Raw genomic sequence first — 23133 nt, forward strand, 5'->3', positions numbered from 1 at the left:
TTTTTGAGCACTGTCATGAATTTGTGTGCTTATGTGTGAACAAGCCCCTGATGTAGGGCAGCAGCGATTGAAAACATAAAAAGCATAAAAACACATCTCAACGTGCATTAAAACGCATGTCAGCGCACATACAAATGCACCCCCAACGGAAGGCAATGCAATCCACTTTTTGAGCACTGTCATGAATTTTAATGCCAGCTTATGTGTGAACAAGCCCCTGACATAGGGCAGCAGCGACTGAAAACATAAAAAGCATAAAAATGCATATCAACGTGCATTAAAACACGTCAGCGCACATACAAATGCACCCCCAACGGAAGGTAACACACATCCACTTTTTGAGCACTGTCATGAATTTTAATGCACGCTTATGTGTGAACAAGCCGCTGACGTAGGGCAGCAGTGACTGAAAACATAAAAATGCATATCTACGTGCATGAAAACGCATGTCAGCGCACACATAAAAATGCACCCCCAATGGAAGGCAACGCATGTCCACTTTTCCAGGATTTTCATGATTTTTAACACACATTTATGTGTGAACAAGCTCATGACGTAGGGCAGCAGCGACTAAAGACCGCAACGCCGCCAACTGCAAATCCAGTTTAAAAAAAAAAAAACGAGCTCCGCAAAAAGGCGCAAGGCGGTCGGACGCGACTTTCCCAAACTGGAAACTGTCAGATCGCTTTTTTTTTTTTTTTTTTAGGAACAGCCATGCCTCTCCAAGCCCATAAAGAATTGTGACAATGTATGAAAATCGTAACAGTGTATGTATTTTTTGAACGCGCAAAAAAACCCTAAAAGGCATGCACTAAAACACGCGTCAGCGCGTGTAAAAAATGCATGCCAACGGAATGCAATGCACGGGCAAAATTTTAACGCGCGTTTATGTGTAACAAGCTCATGACTTAGGGCAGCAGCAGCGACCGATAACCGCAACGCCGCCGATTTCAAATCCTGTTCCAAAAAAAAAAAGCGAACGTCCATCTGCATGAGCCCCACCAAAAAAAAAAAAAAACGCACAAGGCGGTCGGGCACCGCTTTTCGAACAGGAAACTTGCCGATCGCTCTTCTAGGAACAGCCAAGCCCTGGAAGGAGAATTGTTACAATGTATGAAAATAGTAACAATGTAATGTATGTTTGTAAACAATGTAACAAATAAATGAAGAAGAAGTAGAGTGTTTATAAAGCTCAGCTATAGCAGGACAGCAAGTGCGCAAGAGGGGAACAAAAAAAAAAAAAGTCTGCCTTTTCAAAGCTGTCCCCAGCTATGTAACAAGAATGTCGGCTGCAGGAGCAGGAGCGATGTACAAAGAAGCTTTTAGAGGCATGTGCTAGTAGTCTGTGTCTTCTTCTTGTGTTCCAGGGTACAATGTTAAAAAGCCACCACTAGTCGCCCCCAGTGCTCCTAGTCTCTCGGTCTTTTTGTCTCTGGTGCAGATTAAACGTCACGTCCGTACTTGAACTTGAATTTTATCCCATTGTACAGAGGCAGACCCAGCCATAGAGAGACAGAGAGCTCCCAGAGAACCAGGACTCCGCCATCTTCACCATTAAATAGTCCTCCTTCCTCCCCCACCCCCCCAACCCCCCTCCTTAGTGCCAGCCAAGTGGAGCAGTGCAAAGTGCTGGACAGTGAATGTGCAGGGCAGTGCCAGGCTTCCCTGCGAGCTGAAGACACTCTTGGGCAACCCCTGCAACCAGCAAAAAGGGTCAGCTCCCCCTCTCTCTCTCTATTTTTTTGGGGCATTTTATTTTATTTTTATATTTTTTTGGGCATTTTTTTTTTTTTTTTACCTTCAATTTAATTTTTTTTTTTTTTTTTTTTTTTTATGGGCACCGTGGACTTAAGTGGAGTGGGGACAGGCAGTTCTTAAGTTGCGAAGATTGGAGATCACACTGCCCTAGCTGAGCTAAAAAGGGGGGCACCCAGGTCTCACTCCTTTTTTTTTTTTATTTGATTTTTTTTTTTTCCTTCCTTGTTTTACGTTTTGAAAAAGAAGAAGAAGAAGAAGGAGGAGGAAGAAGAGGGAGAGCCGAGGAAGGTGGGAGAGGAAGAAGCAGTGTGCAGATCTCCGGGCGATGCCACTGTAAATGCCAAGGCAATGTCCCGTCGCAAGCAAGGGAACCCGCAACACTTGTTACAAAGGGAGATCATCGCACGTAAGTCTGCATGGAAGGGGGGTCACCGATCACTTTTTATGGGGGGGTTGGTGGTGGTGGTGTTTGCAAGGAGCTGGGCAGCAGGGAAAGTTTTTTTTTAGAGAGAGAGAGAGAGTGGGGGGAAAAATCTGAAGAGATTTGGGAAGTCAGGAAAAGTTACTGAACACATGTGCTGCCTTTTTTTTTGACAGCACCCTGGTGAAGCAGTCGTGCTGCACTTTTGTTAGCTGCCAGCTGTGATTTCTAGTTTTTTTTTAGCAACATTGTCCTGGGGTGCATTCTAAGGACACCAGGCAGTACTAAAATCCTTCAGTTTCCCCCCCAAGAGATACATTTGTTCTTTGCTTTATATCCAGGTCAGATTTTTTTTTTTCCAAGGAGGCACATTTTGGATTACCTAAGGTCCAGTATAGGGACAGTCCTTGATTTTGAGAACATTACAGCCCTATACAACTGGGATTTTAAAGGTGCCAAAAACTCTCAATATCCAATTGAGTCTGAACATTTGAATGTTGCATTTTGTCTTTGAGGACCACCAGGACAATATAGGACCGTTTTTAATTCTGAGAAAATTGCACTTTAGCTTTGAGGTCCACCAGGACAATATAGGGCAGTTTTTAATTCTGAGAACATTGCACTTTAGCTTTGAGGTCCACCAGGACAATATAGGACAGTACATAATTCTGAGAACATTTCACTTTATCTTTGAGGTCCACCAGAGCATAATAGGACAGTTCTTAATTCTGAGAACATTGCACTTTACCTGTGAGGTCCACCAGGACAATATAGGACAGTTTTTAATTCTGAGAACATTGCAGTTTAGCTTTGAGGTCCACCATGACAATATAGGACAGTTTTCAATTGTGAGACCATTGCACTTTAGCTTTGAGGTCCACCAGGGCAATATAGGACAGTCCTTAATCCTGAGAACATTGCACTTTTATCTTTGTGGTCCACACAACAATATAGGACAGTCCTTAATTCTGAGAACAGTGCACTTCTTTGAGGTCCACCAGGACACTTTTTTGAGGTCCACCAGGGCAATACAGGACAGCCCTTAATCCTGCGAACATTGCACTTTATCTTTGAGGTCCATCAAGACAATGTAGGACAGTCCTTATTTCTGAGAACATTGCACTTTATCTTTGAGGTCCACCAGGACAATATAGGATAGTCCTTAATTCTGAGAACATTGCACTTTTTCGTTGAGGTCCACCAGGACAATGTAGAACAGTCCTTATTTCTGAGAACATTGCACTTTATCTTTGTGGTGCACCAGGACAATATAGAACAGTCCTCAATTCTGAGAACATTACAGTCAATAATTCTGAGCACATTACACCTAGTCAAGTGATTGGGAATTGAAAGCTCCAAAATCCAACTGAATTTGTACATTAGAGCATTGCACTCTATATTTGAGGTCCATCAGGGCAGTATATGACAGTCCTTAATTTTGAGAACATTAGAGTTCTTAATTCTTAGAACATTATACCTAGTGAAGTAATTTTACTTTTAAAACACCAAAATCCAATTCAATACGTACATCAGCACAGTGTAGTCTATCTTTGGGACCCATCAGGAAAGTATAAGGACAGTTCCTTGATTTTGAGAACATTACACCTAGTCAAGTATTTGGGGATTTTAAAACTCCAAAGACCAATTGAGTTTGGTATTAGAACATTACAGTCTATCTTCGGTGTCCATCAGGACAGTATAAGGGCAGTCTTTGATTCTGAGAACATTACTGTCTACCTTTGGGGTCCACCAGGACAGTATAAGGGCAGTCTTTGATTCTGAGAACATTACAGTCTAACTTTGGGGTCCACCAGGACAGTATAAGGGCAGTCTTTGATTCTGAGAACATAACATCTAGACAAGTAATTGTGATTTTAAGGGCACTAAGAACTTCAATACCCAATTGAGTCTGTATATTAGAATATTATACGTTATGTTTGGAGTCCACCAGGACAATAAAAGACAGTGCTTGATTCTGAGAGTATTAGTCCCACTGAAATAAAAGGCATTTTAAGGGTGTCAAAAATTCCAGCATCCTATAGAGTTTGTGTATTGGAACATTGCAGTTTATCGTTGGGGGCCCATTATGACAATATAATGACAGTCTGATTCTGAGTACATTACACCTAAGGCTGCTTAAAACTCCAAGAATCCACATGAGTTTGTGTATTAGAACATTGCAGTCTATCTTTAATAAGTTACATTTTTTCTTTGCTTTTCTACAGTTTAGAGGTGTAGTTAAAAAAAATCTAAGTATTAGAAAGGATTGCCTGGGGTCCATCAAGACAATATTAGGGGTAACTTCTCTGCACTGCTATCTAAGGTCCCTGGAATGTTTCTTAAGGTTAGCAGCTATGCACAGCCCTACACATGTACCCATTCATTTGAACTCACTTGCATCCCCTCCTCGCCTGTAGTATGACACCCAGTCAGTCTGCATTTAATTAGGCAAAATATAAAAAGGTAAACCTGACCCTGGACTTCTGCAGATCTAATAAAATGCAATTAGTATTATTATAATTATTATTATTATTTTATTTTTTTAATCTTGCATGCCCTGACCTTGCTCAGTGTCACTTCTAATGGAAGTGGCCAGGTGTCTTAGTGCATTAGCCTTTTATTATTTTATTGCAAATCATTGACTTGAATTCCATGGCAGTAGACGGCCAGAGATTCTGGATGTGTATATGTGCAGTTTTAGTAAAAAGAAAAAAAAAAAAAAAAGTTGGAGCGGCAAGGAGATGGTGGGGAGGTAGAACCTGGACAGGGCAGACAGGGGAGAGCTAATGGCAAACATATGTTTATAACAGTATTACAACTGAGTGGTTGTAAAATGGAAATGCAACCAAACTGGCAGGAGAGCCTAGGGAGGGAAAAGGGGGGAGAGCGAAAGGAGGAGGTTGCTTGATCAATTTATTAGGAAAGGGAGGTAGACATCGTACACTCAGATGGGACACATACCTCCTAGGATATGGTACCCATATTGCCTGGGAAGTCTGCACCTAAAATCTAGATTATGCCCATGGGAGTGCAGAAACGCCTAGAACGTTTAAATCAAGTGGGACCTGACATCAGACCGGTGAACTGTCACTTGCAATTGTATGATATGAGTTTTGAAAAGTTTGGCATGCATGCTTGGGGTGCAAAAGGCCCTCTCCAACATAGACGCACATGTGGCAGCTTGCAATGCAAAGGCCATCAGACTTTGCATACCTACAAGGAATCGAAAAAGCTTTGCTGCAGAGCAATCCCTGAGCAAAAGTCATAGAATTAGCGGTAATTACCTATTAATTCTTAGGGGGTGTGCACAAGTTCCAAAATGATTATCTTCACTTAGAACCTGTTCTGATTGATTTCCATGCCTGCACTTATATATATATATATATATATATATATATATATATATATATATATACAAAATAGGCTGATGTACCAGTGTGCATGCAAAACACAGTCCCAAAATGCAACCCTTGGTACCACAGAGCTTGCAATCAGATGGTGGTAGAATCAGGGAAACTGTGTACACGATTAATCTTTGTATGTCACGCTTGAGTGCATGCATGGTGTTTACAGGAAATTCTAATGTGCTGTATACAAGTATGGCCCATTATCAGCCCCAGCAATCGTGGTTGGTGTAATTGTTTAGAAATCACAGAAGTACTGTCATTACCAAGCAAAAAAGCTTAACTTTTTGTAGCTTAGAACACTGCAAACTGTGTGTGTGTGTGTGTGTAAAAATGTATATATATATATATATATTTTATATATACATATATATATATATATATATATATATATATATATATATATATATATATATATATATATAGCTATACATGTATTTCCATAAATGCAAAATGCATATATTTCTGCACCTATGGCATTAACCATGCCATCTCAGTGTGTAATTTATAAACTGCAGTGATATGTTAACCAGATTTTAATCAAGAAAAATGCAATTTTATTGTTGTCTGCTGTGCTGGAGCATAGAACATGAATATTTATCTTGGTGGATTTCCATAGAGGAAATGTGACAGCAATGTTTGCAGTGTATTTTGTCAGGGCAGTCAACTGGGTCTGTGTTGATCTCTCCCTCTCTGCCTTCCTGGGGTAAATGGGGACAGAAAAGGGGGAACTACACATGCTGAGATGGTGCAGGCAGTCAGCTACCCAAGGCTCAGCTCTTCCCGCCCACTGCTCGGGCTCTCCAAGCGGCTGCATCGTTCCCCCTTCTCCATCCCAGCTCCTGGAAGCGCTTAAAAAAATAAAATAAAAAATAAAGTGCAATAGCCTGTTATCTCCAACCACCCTTCCTTCTTTTTTTTTTGCATGTCGACCCCCCCCCCCCCTTATTGCATTGGTCCTGGGGGGCCAAGCCAGCCGGGGAGAGCCGGCAGAATATTTATGGAAGATTTTAACAAATTTAAATAAATAAATATATATATAGGGATATATAAGGGGCTCTCCCCTCCCCTGCCTTGCAGGGGAAGAGCAGTCTGCGTCGCTGCGTTCCTTCTCTTCCATCGCTCAGGCAAATATTTTTTAAGGGGAATTATTTTGATGAATTATTTAGAAAGGGCTGTTTTTTTTTTCTTTTTTTTTTTTCCTTTTGTGAAGAGCTTTGCTGTGTCAGTTTATACCTTGCTTTTTTTTTAATTTATTTTTTTAAATAAAAAAATATGAAAAAGAGGGGATCTAGGCTGTGAGAAGAGGAAATGATGCTGTTAGGTTTATTTTGTAGGCTTAATTATTACCATGCAATATTTACATTTGCATGGGCTGCATGTGCAGCTGGAGTTTTTGCATTTTTTGTAAAAAAAAAAAAAATCTGTTTAGGGTTCAGCTGATATTTGGGGGATATTTGGACGTTATATATTAATGATATCCTGAAAACAGTGGGGGAAAAGGGGGTGTTATTTTTTTTTTTGGGGAGGACCTGGGGGATACCTCTGTGCACCCCTCGATGTTCCAGTTTCAGAAGGGCTGTAGATGACTTGAATCAGGTAAGTATATTTGCTGTTTACATTCTCCTGATTTTAGCATGGTTGATCATTGACTTTTGAAATGACATCATTGGTGCCATTTGAATATTCATGAAAGTGCATTGGCACCCTGAGTAACCCTTGCATGGCTGTGGCCCTGCCTGCACCAGAGAAGGTTGTCTTCAATTTTTATTTATTTTTTCTTAATGCATGGCCCCAGTCTTAAGCTGCATCAGAATTGCTTTACCAATGGTCTTGATCAAACAGTGTATAGACAAAAATGTACAGCTGTTGGTGCATGGCTATCAGTATTTAGAAAGCAGAGCATGGATTTTGACACCCTGGTCAAAAATGACGTTTCTGGAAGCAGGTCCTCTGGCAAGGGCCATCATACACACGATGAGTTTGTTGGCTGCTAAACTCGAGATTGCAATATTGTTTTATTATTTCCTAGACTGATTTGCAGACTCTGCGTATGCTTTGCCTGCTTATTTTTGCCTTTGAGAGCTGCTTGTAGGAGCGTTGGCAACTGTCAAAAAAATCTGTATATTCTTTCTGCGCCTTAACTTATTCTAGTGCACGTTTCTCTTTCATATAGCTGTACAAGAATGCACATCTGTACGAAGCGGGAAGTACAGTAGTGAGCCAGACTTGGGGTGTTCCCCCCCCTAGGGATTAGCAAATTATGCAAATGAAAAAAAAAAAAAAGTGGGTCGTTTCACGCACGGGTAATTGAAAAAAAAAAAGAAAAGCATGGTGATGTCAAAATTTGGGCTGTGGGGTTTTTTCAAGATTTTGTGAAATAGGTGACAGCAATAAGAAGACAAAAAAAAAGAGGGAAAGGTTGGACTGTAAGGTTTTTTTTTTTTTGGTGCTTGTGCACTGGGATGTTCAGCTGAGGTCGATCGATTCTATCGCCTGTGTTAGGGCTGTCGTTTTTTTTTTTTTTTTTGATGGCATTGTGCAGTGGATTATGTTGACATCTCCTAAACAAACAGCAACAAAAGCCAGACAGCTAGCTGGGAACCTGAAGACAACGTGTAAGACCTAAAAGGGGGGGGGGGTCGTGCAACGTTTGGGTCCTGCCAACAATAAAAGAATCATGTTATAGGACTTAAAAAAAAAAAAAAGCTATAGGGATAAAATGAAGGGATTGCAGGAGAGAGTGTAGATGTTTTATCATGAAGGTACATGCAGACGTAGCTTGAGAGAGTAGTCCAACCAGTTTTGCATTGTTTATTGTTTAAAAAGCCCTCTGGTTTGTGTTATATAGGAATCTGAAGCCTGGGAGAATTACTTTTTCTACACCAGACTTCCACATGCCACCTTATAGGCTTCTTAGCCAACTTGCCCTCAGTTGTAGATACACTTGTAAAAAAAAAAAAAAATTCTATACCTACACAAGTACCTGAGCCTCCTCTTTTGTATTTCTCAGCAGTCCCCTTTTCTTTAAAAAAAAAAAAAAAAAAAGCATTTAGAAACTGAAACCCAGCCCCAATTAGGCCTTATCTATGATAGAATCGCTGAAGGAGCATTTCTTTACTTTCGACAAGGCAGAGAGGCCTAAAAAAAAAAAAAAAAAGTGCATCCCTCTCTAGTCACTGTCACCCAGTACAGATTTATCTCTTATCTATTGCGCCAATAATTAGCAAACTTTGACATTTTAATTTAAGCGTGTTAAATGATTACGGTGTCTAAAAATGCAACAGGGAACCGCAATTAATATTACCTCGACGACATGCATTTCTCCCCCCCCTCCAATCTGCAGACTTCATACTGAGTTTAATATGCGTTATGTCAGGTTATAGAAAAATGACTTCCCCCCCTCTTTTTTTTTTTTTTTATCATATGTCATAGTTTGATAAAAAAATAAATAAAAACTGGTGGTACCTGTGGTCCTAGCTCTCAGCTGCAATTAAAAAGCATCTTTTTATTTGCGATCTCTTTATTGAATATGGAATCGCACTTCCCTCGCTTCCCTCCCCTGACTGGTTTAAATTGCATTACGATTTCATCAGCTCTAAGTCTGTTTATATATATATATATATATATATATATATATATATATATATATAATATATATAACAGATTGCTTCTTCTCCCAAGAGAGAACAGCAGACAACAAATGTTTCCTTTTTTGCCTTTAAATAATAATAATAATAAAAAAAAAAACATTGCTGTCCCAAAGTGAACCTGTTATATTCCTTTTTTGCCTTTAAATAATAATAATAATTATAATAATAAAAAAAAAAAAACATTGCTGTCCCAAAGTGAACCTGTTATATTCCTTTTTTGCCTTTAAATAATAATAATAATAATAATAATAAAAAACTTTGCTGTACCAAAGTGAACCTGTTATATTCCTTTTTTGCCTTTAAATAATAATAATAATAATAATAATAATAAAAAACTTTGCTGTACCAAAATGAACCTGTTATATTCCTTTTTTTTGCCATTAAATAATAATAATAATAAAAAAAAACAAAAAAACTTTGGTGTTCCAAAGTGAACCTGTTATATTTGTATTTGTTCATTAGAAATACTGCTCTAAAAGTGGTGAATTTACACAAACGGCCAAACTAGTCTTTAAATTAGATCGATAGCGTGAAATAAGGGCGCTGACCCTTTCATTGCCGACAGGTAGCGCCCCACAGGAAAAGGACTGTGGTTGAAAACAGGAAGAAACGTGACATCTACCTATGACCAATTTTTATGCAGAGATTAAAATTTCGGTGACCCCCCCTTTTTTTGGTTTTTTTTTTTTTTTATTCTCACGGTTTCAGTTCACACACCATCTCCACTTCACTTACCATCACCGCTTCACATGCGAACTGATCAAGCACTCCAAAAAAAAAAAAAAACCTTAAATTCAACTACAATCATTTTTTACTCATTTTCTTTTGATTACATTTTTTACAAATTTTGCAAATATTGGAATAGATAGTAAAAAAAAAAAAAAAAAAGCATAAGTTTGAAAAGTTCAGATCTCACAATGAATTAATTCGACGGATTATACAGTTTAAAAGGGATGAAGTGCTCTTAAGTAATAATAGGTTTTAAATGCAGAGCAGCAAGATATAGATTGATCAGATGATAACCAGGTCAAGACATAGTCCATTGCTGGACTTGATTGGCAGAGAATGAGCAAGGTGTGTAGCATAGGCATTCAAGTCTTGAATTTCTCAATTACGTTTTGTTTTTATCGTCTATCTTTTGTTTCTTTAGCAACTTCTTTTAAAAAAATTAACTTTTCCAAGACTCTTTCTATTTAAGTTTTAAGCTGCACATTTCAATTGTGCCCTAAGGCATTAAATAAAAATAAAAAAAAAACAAAAAAAAAAAACTGACAAGCAATGACTACTAGGGGGAGCTCCGAGTCTATAAGATTCAATGCTAGAGGCTGCGAATCCCTCGTAGTGTTACTGTGAAAATGTGGAAATCAACATACAAGTCTGTTTACTGCTGCAGCATCTGAGGCACAAAGAGGACATTTATTTATGCAAATCCCTTCCAGACGCACTTGCCTTTGATGGCTGGACCCTATACAGTTGCACCTTTCTGCGTCCCATATGCCACAGACCTATGTGGCTTGTATTGTCACTAAACTTTTCAAATATTTTTAGGTCACCGTGCATTCATTTTTTTTTTTTTTTTAAATGTGTGCATGACATTTACTTATCATCATTTACAAGAGCAATTGGTATTTTAGATAACTTGCTAACTTGACTTTCCCCAATCTAAAAAGCCCATTTTATTGACTTGACCCCTCATAACTCACCAAAGTTGCCTACAAGATGGGCAAGACTTTTTTTTATTTTTTTGTTGCAATCCCTCGCCATTTTTTTATTTATTTTTTACTCCTTAAAAGTCGATAACAGTAAGGTGGCGTGTCTCTTGCATTAACACTTTTACATTTTAGCGTGCTAAAGCTGATCCAAGCCAATGCATGGATTCATTTTTTTTTTTTTTGGGTGTCTTGAAGTAAGGTGGGGCAATTACCCCGTGAGCTTTCTTAATAATCCGAAAGTGAAATAAATTAGGTCAGGCAAAAAATAAAAAATAAAAAAATAAAAGACCATTGCCTTCGTCTCAGGTGAAACGAGCCTCCAGCCTTAAATATAGAGTAGCAGAAATGCGTTTTGATGACTTCTGTAGTTCAATGAAGGTTGGAATGAGGCCCTACAGACACAACATGAATCTCCTGCGTATCCCATGGAGAGGAGGAGGAGGGAGTGATCTTGGAAGACAAGGAATTATATTACATGTGCTAATTTAACTCATCACATTTAATTTTGCAGAGTTGTAGCCTTCGCCAAAGTACGCAAACCAAGAGTATCATAACAATTATAATGACCGAAAAAAAAATCCAGGTGTGAAGCCCCCCTCGTACTTCAGACTTATCTACCATTTTGTGCGAGCGCCGCTGACTCATCAGCAGCTAAAGGGTTAAAAAGAGAAGGGAGTTGCTTCCTATTGCAGCTGTAGCTTACTTCATTGCATTTGGGGTATATAGTAGTGTGGTTGGACCCCCACCACCCCCCCCATATTAGTCACACACTCAACCTACATTTGTATATGCCGATGGCCGCCACCGGTGCAAACTTGGAATTTGGTTTGCCTATCCAAAAACACTGCATTTGATGAAATAGCAGCAAGAGAACAGTTCTTTTTTTTTTTTTTTCTCTTCTTTCTTTGCATAATGCAAGCCGAATCCTAAAGTCTCTCTTCACAATTTGCATTGGCATGCTCTGTGTATTTATCGTTTCAATAAATGCTTTTCAATAAAGTATATTTATATTTTCAATAAACCTGTGCGTTGTAGCATTGGTCACAAACTGTGAGACAGCCTTTTAACACGCTTCCCTATTCACGCTAAATTATAAGCTCTCAGCACCAGCTAAAATATGCGTATTTTTTAAAAGTCTGTTTATTGGCGCGCCAGCATTCCAAACAGCCGATTTTCAAAACAAATTTGTGCGTGATTTTGTGTCTTTGAATAGCTACAGTTTGAAAAGAAAAATGATATCATCATGTAGAAGTTTTAGGTTTTTTTCTGGCTTTTTTTTTTTTTTTTGGCACCTTAAGATATTTTATGTACTCGGTTTTAGTTCATCAACACTTTGTTATTGCAGCGCGGATGCTAATTGGCCTTTTTTGGACAAGGCCAATTTTCTACCCAACTGCAATTTAGCAAAAAAATAAAATAATTGCTTATTATTTTACTTATTTTTTCCAAATAATGATGCTAAGGAACAAAATATGAATGGAAGATTTGGTTCCTAAACTAAACAGAACAGATCAAATTTATTAGATATTTTAAATTTTTTTAAAACAGCTTCTCAAGTTTGTTTTAAAATAGTGATGATCGGAACTTAAAAATTTGAATCCATCACTTTGCTCTAATTTTGATTAAATGATAAACCCTTATCAATTTATTCAACCACAAGATGAGAGCCTTACATCAGACTACAGTTCTGTAAAAAAACAAAACAATATTTTTCTAGTTTTTGACTCTCAAGTTTTTTTTTTTTTTGTCATGTTGATGTGTCCGTAACTTGCGCCTGTTTTTGCTTCCTTTGCATTCTAATTTGCATGTAATATTGGCACTTTCAAATTGCTTGTATATCTTGATTTTTTAGTGAAGAACATTTTGTTTGGCTCATTGGAGATTTACAAATGATGATACAGAATCAGCATAATTGTGCACAGCAATATGCAAAAAAAAAAAAAAAATCTGCACAACTTAATACTTATGATTTATTACGTTTGACTTTATCCTCCTAATTGGCTAAGTGGCATGCAATATATTGCACTCTGTAATCTGTGACAAACCTTTTCAGATGCTGGAGTGGTCAAGAATCTAATATTTCTCTGGAAAAAAAAAAACCCCAAAAAAGAAATAGATTGGCTTTATTTAATCCTGACTGCTTCTGGATTAAATTGATCAGTATTCTTGAATTTGGAATATCCTTAAATATAGCCATTGCAGCATTTTATTTTTATCGCAAATATCTATTTGAATGTTTTAAAGTCTTAGAGTCAGTATTCCAAAATGTAAAGACTTTGAGATCTAAAATTTTCTAATAACTTCATTTGCTGTCTATGAGATAGTTACATGGTTACATAGTTCATCTGGTTGAAAAAAAAGACACAAGTCCATCCAGTTTAACCCAAAATAATATTCTGTAGATTTGAGATGAACAAAAAAAAATTGGCTTTCCTAAAGCAACATTTTCAGCAACACTTTGGTTACATCCAAGTTATAAAGCAGCTCAGGAAAAAAAATAATAATAATAATATTCTTAGTACTCCTTAAGCTGCCATTCAACTTTTTCATGAGCCTCTCACACCTTATGTAACAGTACCCCTGTATATACAATAGGGATATCTAACTGAATGTATCCATGTTTGAGAGTCTATTAATAGAAGGCATGCATGTGTTTTATGAGCAGGGAATGAAAAAGAACCTGAACGCTGAACAGAAATTAGAGAATTATCTGTTAAGTTCTGCAGATGGCTGACGGTTTGCACAGCTACCTGCAGAAGAGAATCTGCCTTTGCGTAGATAGTCTGGCCCTGTAGCTTCGTAATTGATTGAGTCAAACGATGTTTTGCACAGAACTTGGCACTCGTTGCAACGGTCGTGTTGAAATAGACTTGCAGTAATATCCTAAATATAATCAAATTTAGATGACTCGTAAGATAGCAGGAGATATTCAAGGAGGTTAAGACTTAACTAAATGGAAAACACTACGTAGACCCCTTGGCCCTTGATCAGCTGTCTGTATATCGTCAACCTATAAATCTGTATCAGTGGCATTCATTTTTCATTTTTTTTTTCTTTTTTTTTTGAAGTTTTAAAGCCAATTCATTTAAAACAATGGGTTCTAGTCGATTGGCATTTTAGTGCCGCATCACTGATCCTGTGTTTAACTCTTTAATGGGTGGCCTATAAGCGTGATATTGAGTTGTGCCTTGGAAAGCTAGAGGGTGGAGTCACTGAGTTATGAAGCATCTTTACTATCTGGAATTGTATGAAGGGAAATATATACAGGGGACTCAATATAGAAGCCTTGTTTCAGTGTCTTGCCGTGAGCAAGCAGTGGGGGGAAAAGTATACACGTCGATATTTTAATAAGGTGGTAATGTGCAAAAATCCACATGTCAACCAATCAGAATACATTTTTTTATTTTCGAAACATGAGTACAGTAAAAGAATCTGATCAGTTTCTATAGTTTGCTGCCTGTGTGCATTATCATTGGTGCCTTAACAAAAATGTATAGAACTTTCTCATTCACTAATTAATTAAAGATATCAAAGAATAGGCTAAAGATATTAATGAATATGCTATTAAAGAATACAACGCATAACTTCATACAGATTTAAGTAAGGTTGATGTATTGGTGAATTTCAAAAATCAACATATCAACATGTAGAAACTTTAAATATCAATACCTTAGTGCCTATTATTATCCGGTCTTTTAACAGAACAGTTGAGTTGAGTTGATAGATTCATTGCTACGACTATGCAATCCGAAGCTTTGAAGACCACACAGGCCTATCAAATGGGTTTCACAATTCCCAACGATGAGATCCAGTTGCCTCGAAGGCTTTAAGTTCCAAACTCTTTAGAGGTTAGAACTTAAAGCCTTCGAGGCAACTGGATGAAGGTGAACAGGTGAAGGTGTCGCGTCGGCTCTGCCTTCTGCATCTACTGTCAATGACCCACTAACAGTTATTTTGGAGGGAGCGTTTTAGGCTGAATTCCCCCCCCCCACCCCCCTCATTCGCACTGTGAATGGTTAACGGTCTCAGATAAAATGGCTGTTATTGTTGAGCAGGAGTTAAGTATATTTATGAGGTGTGGACATGTCCTGCTTGGGAAGTTCACCGAGAAGGATACAAGGCAGGGAGAGAAGCTGAACCCGCATCTTGTTCTTTAATAAAACTGTAATTGGAAGAATTTAGTTAACATCAGACAAAATAGAGCCTGAAGGGGAAATAATTAGCAAACGCTCAATAAAAATGTGACATTTTGACATTGGTGTATTGTGAATTAAAGGCCTAAAAAGTCTTCTATACAAGACTTTTTGTGTTTAGAACCTCAAAGCTAATATTATGTGCTCCAGTTGATTAGTATTCTTGTTTGTTATCATTAAAGTTTACCATTATGAGTGGCCAATCCTTTGTGATAGCTTCCTTCTGTTGTCCATCTCATGACCACCCATGCCTATGTGTCAACTCTATTCTGTTGCCCATCCTGCTGTGGCCAGCAAAGACACAACCATTTAGGAATAAATAAAGATTTGGTACTTTTTTTTTATAGTTTTAGAAAGAGCTTGTGGATCAATGGCAGAATGTAGACCTTTTTTTTAGAAACTAATCTCTTTACAGGCCTATTTGATTTATTTATTTTTCATTAATATTGTTAAAGCCTATCCCCTTATAATATTATTAGCAGTTACAGGCAAAATAAATAATCCAGGAATTCTTCATGAGAATAAAAATAATTGATACTTTTTAATATTTGAGTAGCTTCAAATAATAAAGTTACTTCTTGCAATTGTCACATTGTCAGACCGACAAGAAAAAAATAGCTTTGCTACAGTTCGTACTTTTTTCTTGCAGCTAATTACAACCTTGAGTAGTCGCACACCTGATAAACATTTTTTTTTTTTTTTTTGTCTGAAAGAGATGAATTTTTTTTTTTTTGCAGAGGCAGTGTTAGATATACCCATGACTAAAGCAATAGTATATATATATTTTTTCCCCTTTTTTGAGTGAAGATATTTATTTTTATTTCTATGTGGTTGTGGTGGTGGTGGTGGGGGGGATGCATTACAAGTAAATAATCCTTGTGAGAGCGCACAGGTAGAATCTCAAGTGTTATGTATTGCCAAGGGCATGCTGTATCTCCTATGGTGTTTTGAGGGGGAGGCGGGTTACAGAACCAGCAGCTATTAAGAGACATCTATCCCTTTCGTCTGCTTGTTTATGCCATCGATAGCTTTAACGCAGATGTCCTCAGGCGAGCTTTATGGGGAAAAAAAATGGTTGTCTGTTGAAATGGATTTGTATGTGGACAGGTTCAATTATCTGCAAACTCGAGGTTGAACGTGGTCACAGCATTTTATTTTTGAACCTGTCAAGAATTTTTTACGCTGCAAAAATAATGCACTCTTAACTCGAAATAGGCATTTTTTCTATATTTGTTTTTTTTTTTTTGCAGTAAAGACATGAATTATAAGGCATAAATGTTGGTTCTGCTTAGTTGCTACATTTGGCCATTGTAATACAGTATTTTTGCATTTTTTTTGTAAATAAAGTTTTTCTTTTTGTTTCTAACTTTATTGTACACCTAAGAGGCAGGACAGCAATAGTCACCTTTGTGAAATATATTAAAGCAGTGGTCATCAGCCCTGTCCTCAGGGCCCACTAACAGGCCAGGTTTGAAAGATCATTAAAATACATCACAGGTGATATCGTTTGCTGCTCAGTGGTATTCTAGTTTGCGTCTCCCCCAAGGTAATACATAAAACCTGGCCTGTTAGTGGACCCTTAGGACAGCGTCAATGACCACTGTATTAAAGCATATTCAAAGCGCCAAACAAAAAGTAATATATGTATCTTAGCTTACCAGACTGTAGACTTTGTAATGGCTGCAATCGTTTTCTTTCTTCCCTTTATTTTCACCTGGTAATCCTGTGAATAATAAATGTCCCAGGGTCCCTATGCTCTTATCTCCACTGCATCAATGGAGAGAGCCATGGTTGCTACCAAGGCTGGGCTTTAAACATGTCTTCCTCTCTTAATCTTCATTACACGGGGTAGGTGGTTGGATTAGTAGTTCACAGAAGGAACGTGGCATTTATGGCAAAATCAACAGGTATTTTTGATACTTCCTGAAAATGTACTTAGCCCAAAAAAAAATTCAATAAAAAAAAAAGAGAAAACAAATGCAGCCAACACAAGTAGGGAATGGCAAGCTACAATATATACAATGTTGGTTCATGGATTTAGATATCTTTTATGTATCTTTTTTCCCTTTATGCTTGTACAGTGCCCACTTTTTAGATGTTTTTTGCAGCCTTAAGTGAATTTTATGGAACGTTGCAATTGTGTAAAATATTTTTTATCAAGTTTAGACAACTGTAAACAGTCACATTCAGATCATTGTGATAATAGGCCGAATTTAACATTTGTAGGAAGGCCCATTGGTTTTTTGAAGGCTTGTGGGGATATAAAGGGATAAAATGGGTAGCAGGGGCTGCATGTAGAGTTGACTAAATCACTGCACGGCCCTACAGTAATATAAAGTATGTTTTAATGGTAGAAATATCCTTTAAGTGTGGTAGGTAATGCTGCACTTCTTGTCAATAAATCTCCTTATTTTACGTATGCTTCATTGCAGCTGAACAGCATCATGTTGAAGCGGTAATCCCAGATGAGGACGACGGCCTACCCATCCCGGAGACAGGGACACTTACCCTGTCCGGTGGAGGCAACGATCATGACTTGTTAACATGCGGACAGTGTCAAATGAATTTTCCGCTGGGAGACATTTTGGTTTTTATAGAGCACAAGAAGAAGCAGTGCGGAGTCCCAAGCGGAGGCTGCTATGAAAAGAACCTGGATAAAAGTAGTCCTCCGCACTCATCTCGCTCCGAGCTCAGGAAAGTGGCAGAGCCAGTGGAAATCGGAATCCAAGTCACGCCCGATGAAGAAGACCGTCTTCTCACGCCTACAAAAGGAATTTGCCCGAAGCAGGAGAATGTTCCAGGTAAGTGTTTTTTCAATACAACGGTCTGTAAAATCATCTTGTGTCAAGTTCTGAAGCAGGGCAAGGAGCCCATGTCCTTCTAGGAGCTAAAAGACCTAACAGGTTGTTAGTGGCATGTACTGGGACTTGCAGTCCTAGTTTTAGCTAATTGTAACTGCACTAAAGAGCCATACACATCAGATATTGTTTTCATGTACAAAATCTGTTTAGAGTGACCAGAGTGACTTGTTTAGAGTGTTCCCTTCAATCGAATACGATAGTCACCCATGCCTGAAATCTTCGCTTACTTGAAGAAGTTTGGCCACCCGAAGAATCTACTCATCCAACACACATCTGAACATGTCAGGTCCCCCCACTATACACTTGGTTTCATCTACCAGCACGGGGTACGGTAGCAATGTAGAGGCTGGTGGATTGAACTACAGCATGTGGCTGGGGAAACAGAAATCCGGCACTCATAGGAGTGTCAGACAGAAAGGTTCTTTGGGCAACCGTAGATCTCTACCAGACAGGTGAGTATGAATTGTCTTCTATTGTAGTTCACTACTTATGAAAATATGAAGGTTTTTTTTTAAACTTTTAAAGACTTCAACCAAATTTAACCAAAAAGATCACCGAAATGACCTAAAGTATTAGCTAATATAATAATAGCAATCCATTCTCGGTTTTAATAATGATATAAGAAATTCATGTATGAGCAAATTTTTTCCTTCTAGGATTCTGCATCAAAGGATCAGTATAAAGCACTCCCTTTGTTTGTTAAACTGTCTATTCCTTTTCTTACTTACAGATCTATTCTGTGAAACATTCCCCGCAGTCAATCTGTTCTTATACTGACACAGAGGCAAAGGAAAAATGAGTAATCTAATGACAGAAATAATGTGCAGCGTTAGTACAGCCATGGCTGTTGTCAGCCGTGTAGGCCAAAATCCAATGCACATATTTGTGATCTTTGCCCATTCAGGTATTGGGTGGTCAGCTATAGAGAGGTTTCATATGTTATAATCTGTGCAATATCCCTGAAATCTGCAAACACCCATATGTGTAAAGTCCTACCAGAACAACCAAATCATTTTATATCCATGTAGACCCTTGCACATAGAGATTGTGCAGTCAGATTGTAACACGAATGGACAGCTTTTAGGTTTAGATGTTAAGATGGCTTTACCCATTGGATTTACCAGTTGTTGGAGCTGCTACATGTAGGGTATATCTAATGCAGTGCCAACGTTGTATGATTTCAAGCTTGTAGAAACCTAAAGCTAGCTAAGTGTGCTATAGTTAGATGGCAAGCCCAACTCAAGCGTAAACCTAAATTTGAGATAGATTTGTTTACCCATGCAGGCCAAATTCTGTTTGAACAATTGCACTGCTAACAAGTGAAAAGTTGTACTGTGACCAATATATCATGCTACCATAATACAGCTGTATCAGCTTTTTCATCCTTATTTAATATCGGTCAGCGTTGGTTGGGAAAATTGGATGTTTCACATTCTTGATCTAAGTAACAAATAAAGGGGTTAATTTACTAAAACTGGAGAGTGTAATATCTAGTGCAGCTCTGCATAGAAACCAATCAACCTTAATTGGAAAAGCCAATTGGCTATCATGCTCAGCTGCCCCAGATTTTGCACTCTCCAGTTTTAGTAAATCAACACCGTACTGTCTAAAATGGCCTTGACAATTAGGAAAATTCATGGGAGCCAGGTTGCCAATGACCTTTAGGCACCCAACTTTCTGAACATTATCTCCTAATATTAAACAAATCCTGTTGCCTTCCCAAAGAACAACTCCTGCCAAAAAAGGTTTTTAATACTTACCCAACTAGCGGATGGCAATTCTGATCTTCTCTTTCTTGCAAAGCATTATCAGTTTCCGAGACTTCCATTTGTCTGGAGCCTGCATCCCCCCGTTGTGTGCTATGGTTCCACCTAACTGCCCCACCATTACTACAGGACACAGTAGTGATGTACGGGCCAGAAAAACCAACCACAGCATAGAGTGGGGGGAACCAAGCATCCACAAGGGTCATATGCAGAAGATTATTTTGTAGCTGTAGCCCTTCAACAGAGCAAAAATATGTGCAGGGTGGTGGCACAAGTGATTGTTAAGCGTTTTCTACTACAGGAACTATTTTTTAAATTTTTTTAGGGTCACTTTTTGATTCTTTAAAGTCGCTTGACGGCTTCCAGATTGGACTACAGGCTCCTCAGAAAATCTCCACCCTTGCAGTGGGAGTTTACTGATTGTTGGGGATTTATTTACTAAAGGCAAGTAGACTATGCACTTTGCAAAGTGCAGTTGCTCCAGGGCTTAGTAAATGAGGTAAAACTTCACTTTGCAAACAATACCCAATCACATGCAAGGAAAAACAAAACAAAAAAAGCAGCATTTTTTGCTTGCACATGATTGGATGATGGAAGTCAGCAGAGCTTCTGGTCATTTGTTAAGCTCTGGAGCAACAGCACTTGCAGAGTGCACAGTCTATTTGCCTTTAGTAAGTCAACCCCTTTATGTCTAGGAGACCAGGTAAAGCATATTTACTTACCTGATTCTCCGCTCCTGTATTTTCTTCAGGTCTGCTAAACCTGACCCTGAAGCTTCTTGTCCTCAACGCTCCAGCGGTCCAAGGTCCTCCAACGTAATTCAGACTGATGGAGAGACCATAGCCCTGCACTGGGCATGAGGACACCAAGGGACAGTCTACATAGGGGAGCTCTGTTTGCCAGAGCTTCGGGAGCCCAACTGTAGAGAAGGACTTTTACGCTTCCTGAAGCTGGGCTTTAAAGAGGAGTAAACCCTGATGGGTTTACTTCCTCTTTCATTCCCTGCAAAGGTAAAGCATAATGGACTACTGTGCATTGCATCGCATCGCATAGTAGTCCATTATGTGTCACTTACCTGACACAGGAGCCAGCGAAGTCACTGCTGTCCCCTGTAGTCCGGAGCATCCATCTTCTCGGTGGGTCTCGCTGCTCCGCCGCTGTCATACGGCGAAGCCGCGATGTCACTCCCGCGCATGCGGGAGCCGCCACATGTGGCATATCGCCGTTGACGATGCCGTGCTCAGTGCGCCTGCACGCCGCTGTCTACGGCGCATGCACCGTAGACAGTGGTGCCTGTCTTTCGGCAAATATCTTCTAAACCGTGTAGGTTTAGGAGATATTTCTTGGACCTACAGGTAAGCCTTAATCTAGGCTTACCTGTAGGTCAAAGTGTGTTGTAAGGGTTTACAACCACTTTAAAGGAAATCTATCACAAGGGCAAAGATGAACATTTCTGGTCCTTTACTGGTTCAACAGCTCAAAATCATGTGCTGCATTGTTGGCTACATTGGATGAAAAGCAATAGAGAGTGCTGACTGTGTTCCACCTAGGCAGGTGAGACTCATTAGGATTGATTTACTAAAGGCAAATAGACTGTAAGTGCAATTGCTCCAGGACTTAATAATCGAGGAAAGCTTCACTTTGAAAAGAATACCCAATCAAGTGCAAGGAAAATAAAAAAACAGCCGTTTTGCTTGCACGCAATTGGATGATAAGAGGTCAGCAGTGCTTCCAATCATTTGCTAAGCTTTGGAGCAGAAGTCTCCAAACTATGGCCCTCCAGTTTTTCAGGAACTACAAGTCCCATCATACCTAGTCATGTCAGTGAATGTCAGAGTTTTACAATGCCTCATGGGATGTGTAGCTCTGCAACAGCTGGAGGGCCGTAGTTTGGAGATCCCTGCGTCTAGACTAGAGCAGGGGGTCTCAAACTGGCAGCCCTCCAGCTGTTGCGGAACTCCAAGTCCCATCATGCCTCTGCCTGTGGGGGTCGCGCTTGTAACTGTCAGCCTTGCAATGCCTCATGGGATTTGTAGTTTCGCAACAGCTGGAGGGTCACCAATTTGAGACCCCTGCTCTAGAGCACTAGAAAAGTGTACAGTCTATTTGCCTGTAGTAAATCAACCCAATAGTGCCAACATTATTGGTAAAATAGCTGTCTATTTAATACACCCAGGTAGATCAGTGCGCGGTAAGGGCAGCAGCGTTGCCGGTGTCTCTCTCCGTCTCCACATTGTCGCTGGTGGCTGCTGACCTCTTCTCTTCTACATCACATGTAATAAGCACCATTTGAACAAGTAATTAATCAGCAGATTAAAGCCTCAGTATCTGCGCCGCTATCGCGTGAACTTGCAGCTTTCATCTGGCTGGCAGGGAAATACTTTCACTACCTTATGAGCCTGAAGTTGCATTGATTTGCATGTTAGAAGTCTGGGGATTAGAGTTAATCCTAAATCTATTTATACTGAAGCCCGTGTGAAGGAGAGTTCCTTTTTTTTTTTTTTTTCCATTTTCCTCGAATGCGAACCTGCCATCCTTTTACCCGTGTCGAAGAAATTGCGTATCCTAAGAGAACAGCAATCCCCAGAGCCTGACTCCGACACATATACAGTTGATGAGACCCGAGGAGGAAGACTTAAAATAGTTTCCTGCTAAGTTATTAGTGACAGAAGCGTATGGAATGTTGGGATCTCAGAATTCCAACTGTCTGCGTGTAGCGAAGGAAAGGGGGGGGGGGGGAGTTGCATTAGGGCCTGTTGTGTTTATTCAGCAAGTCAAAGAGATCTTCCATGAAGGGGAACACAGGCTTGCATCCAGAGGCCATTGTTAAAGTGCAACTCCACCTGTTTATGCGATAAAATAAATCATTCTAAAGGCATTCAACGTTCTTTATTTTTTTTTGTCTTACTAAAATAAATCTGTAGCAAGAAAATGTGTAGGTTGCCGATGATAACCTCAATTTTCATTGCCTGGCGATTGCGCTAATTGTGCGACTTCAGCCTCTTTAGTCAGCGACTTTAGTTGCAGTCAGTGTTGCAGCCCTGGCACTGACAGACGGCCAGAAAACCTGTATTTTTAAGAGATTTAGCAATGGCAGCCCACGTCTTTCACCAAATACTGGTTTCTTAAAAGGGCAAATTATTATTAATGTTCAGGATTTATATATAGCGCCAAAAGTTTGCGCAGCGCTTTACAACATGAGGGCAGACAGTACACTTACAATACAATTCAATACAGGAGGAATCATTTACACTGATGCGTTTTATCGCACATGTTGCAATGCACGAAAAGCCTGTGTCCCATATTCCCGTATTAAAAATCGCGTCTGTTACCATCTAGGGGCTCCTTTACACTTGCGATCCCTA

General features: G+C 39.1%; 1 protein-coding gene across 3 annotated transcripts in view; it reads left to right on the forward strand.

The window, feature by feature from the left end:
• Positions 1-1796: 1796 nt before the first annotated feature.
• BCL11B (BCL11 transcription factor B) overlaps positions 1797-23133 on the forward strand; it is a 156541-nt gene continuing 135204 nt past the window's right edge. For all 3 annotated transcript variants that reach the window (XM_077463766.1, XM_077463768.1, XM_077463767.1), the window contains exons 1-2: positions 1797-2164; positions 17574-17942. In XM_077463766.1, the coding sequence (XP_077319892.1) occupies positions 2107-2164; positions 17574-17942 (427 nt within the window). In that variant the 5' untranslated portion in view covers positions 1797-2106. The remainder of the gene's footprint in view (positions 2165-17573; positions 17943-23133) is intronic.

This window comes from Lithobates pipiens, unplaced genomic scaffold, assembly GCF_037356315.1.
Source record: "Lithobates pipiens isolate NorthernLeopardFrog02 unplaced genomic scaffold, aLitPip1_a1.2 Scaffold_30, whole genome shotgun sequence".
Classification (NCBI taxonomy): Eukaryota; Metazoa; Chordata; class Amphibia; order Anura; family Ranidae; genus Lithobates; species Lithobates pipiens.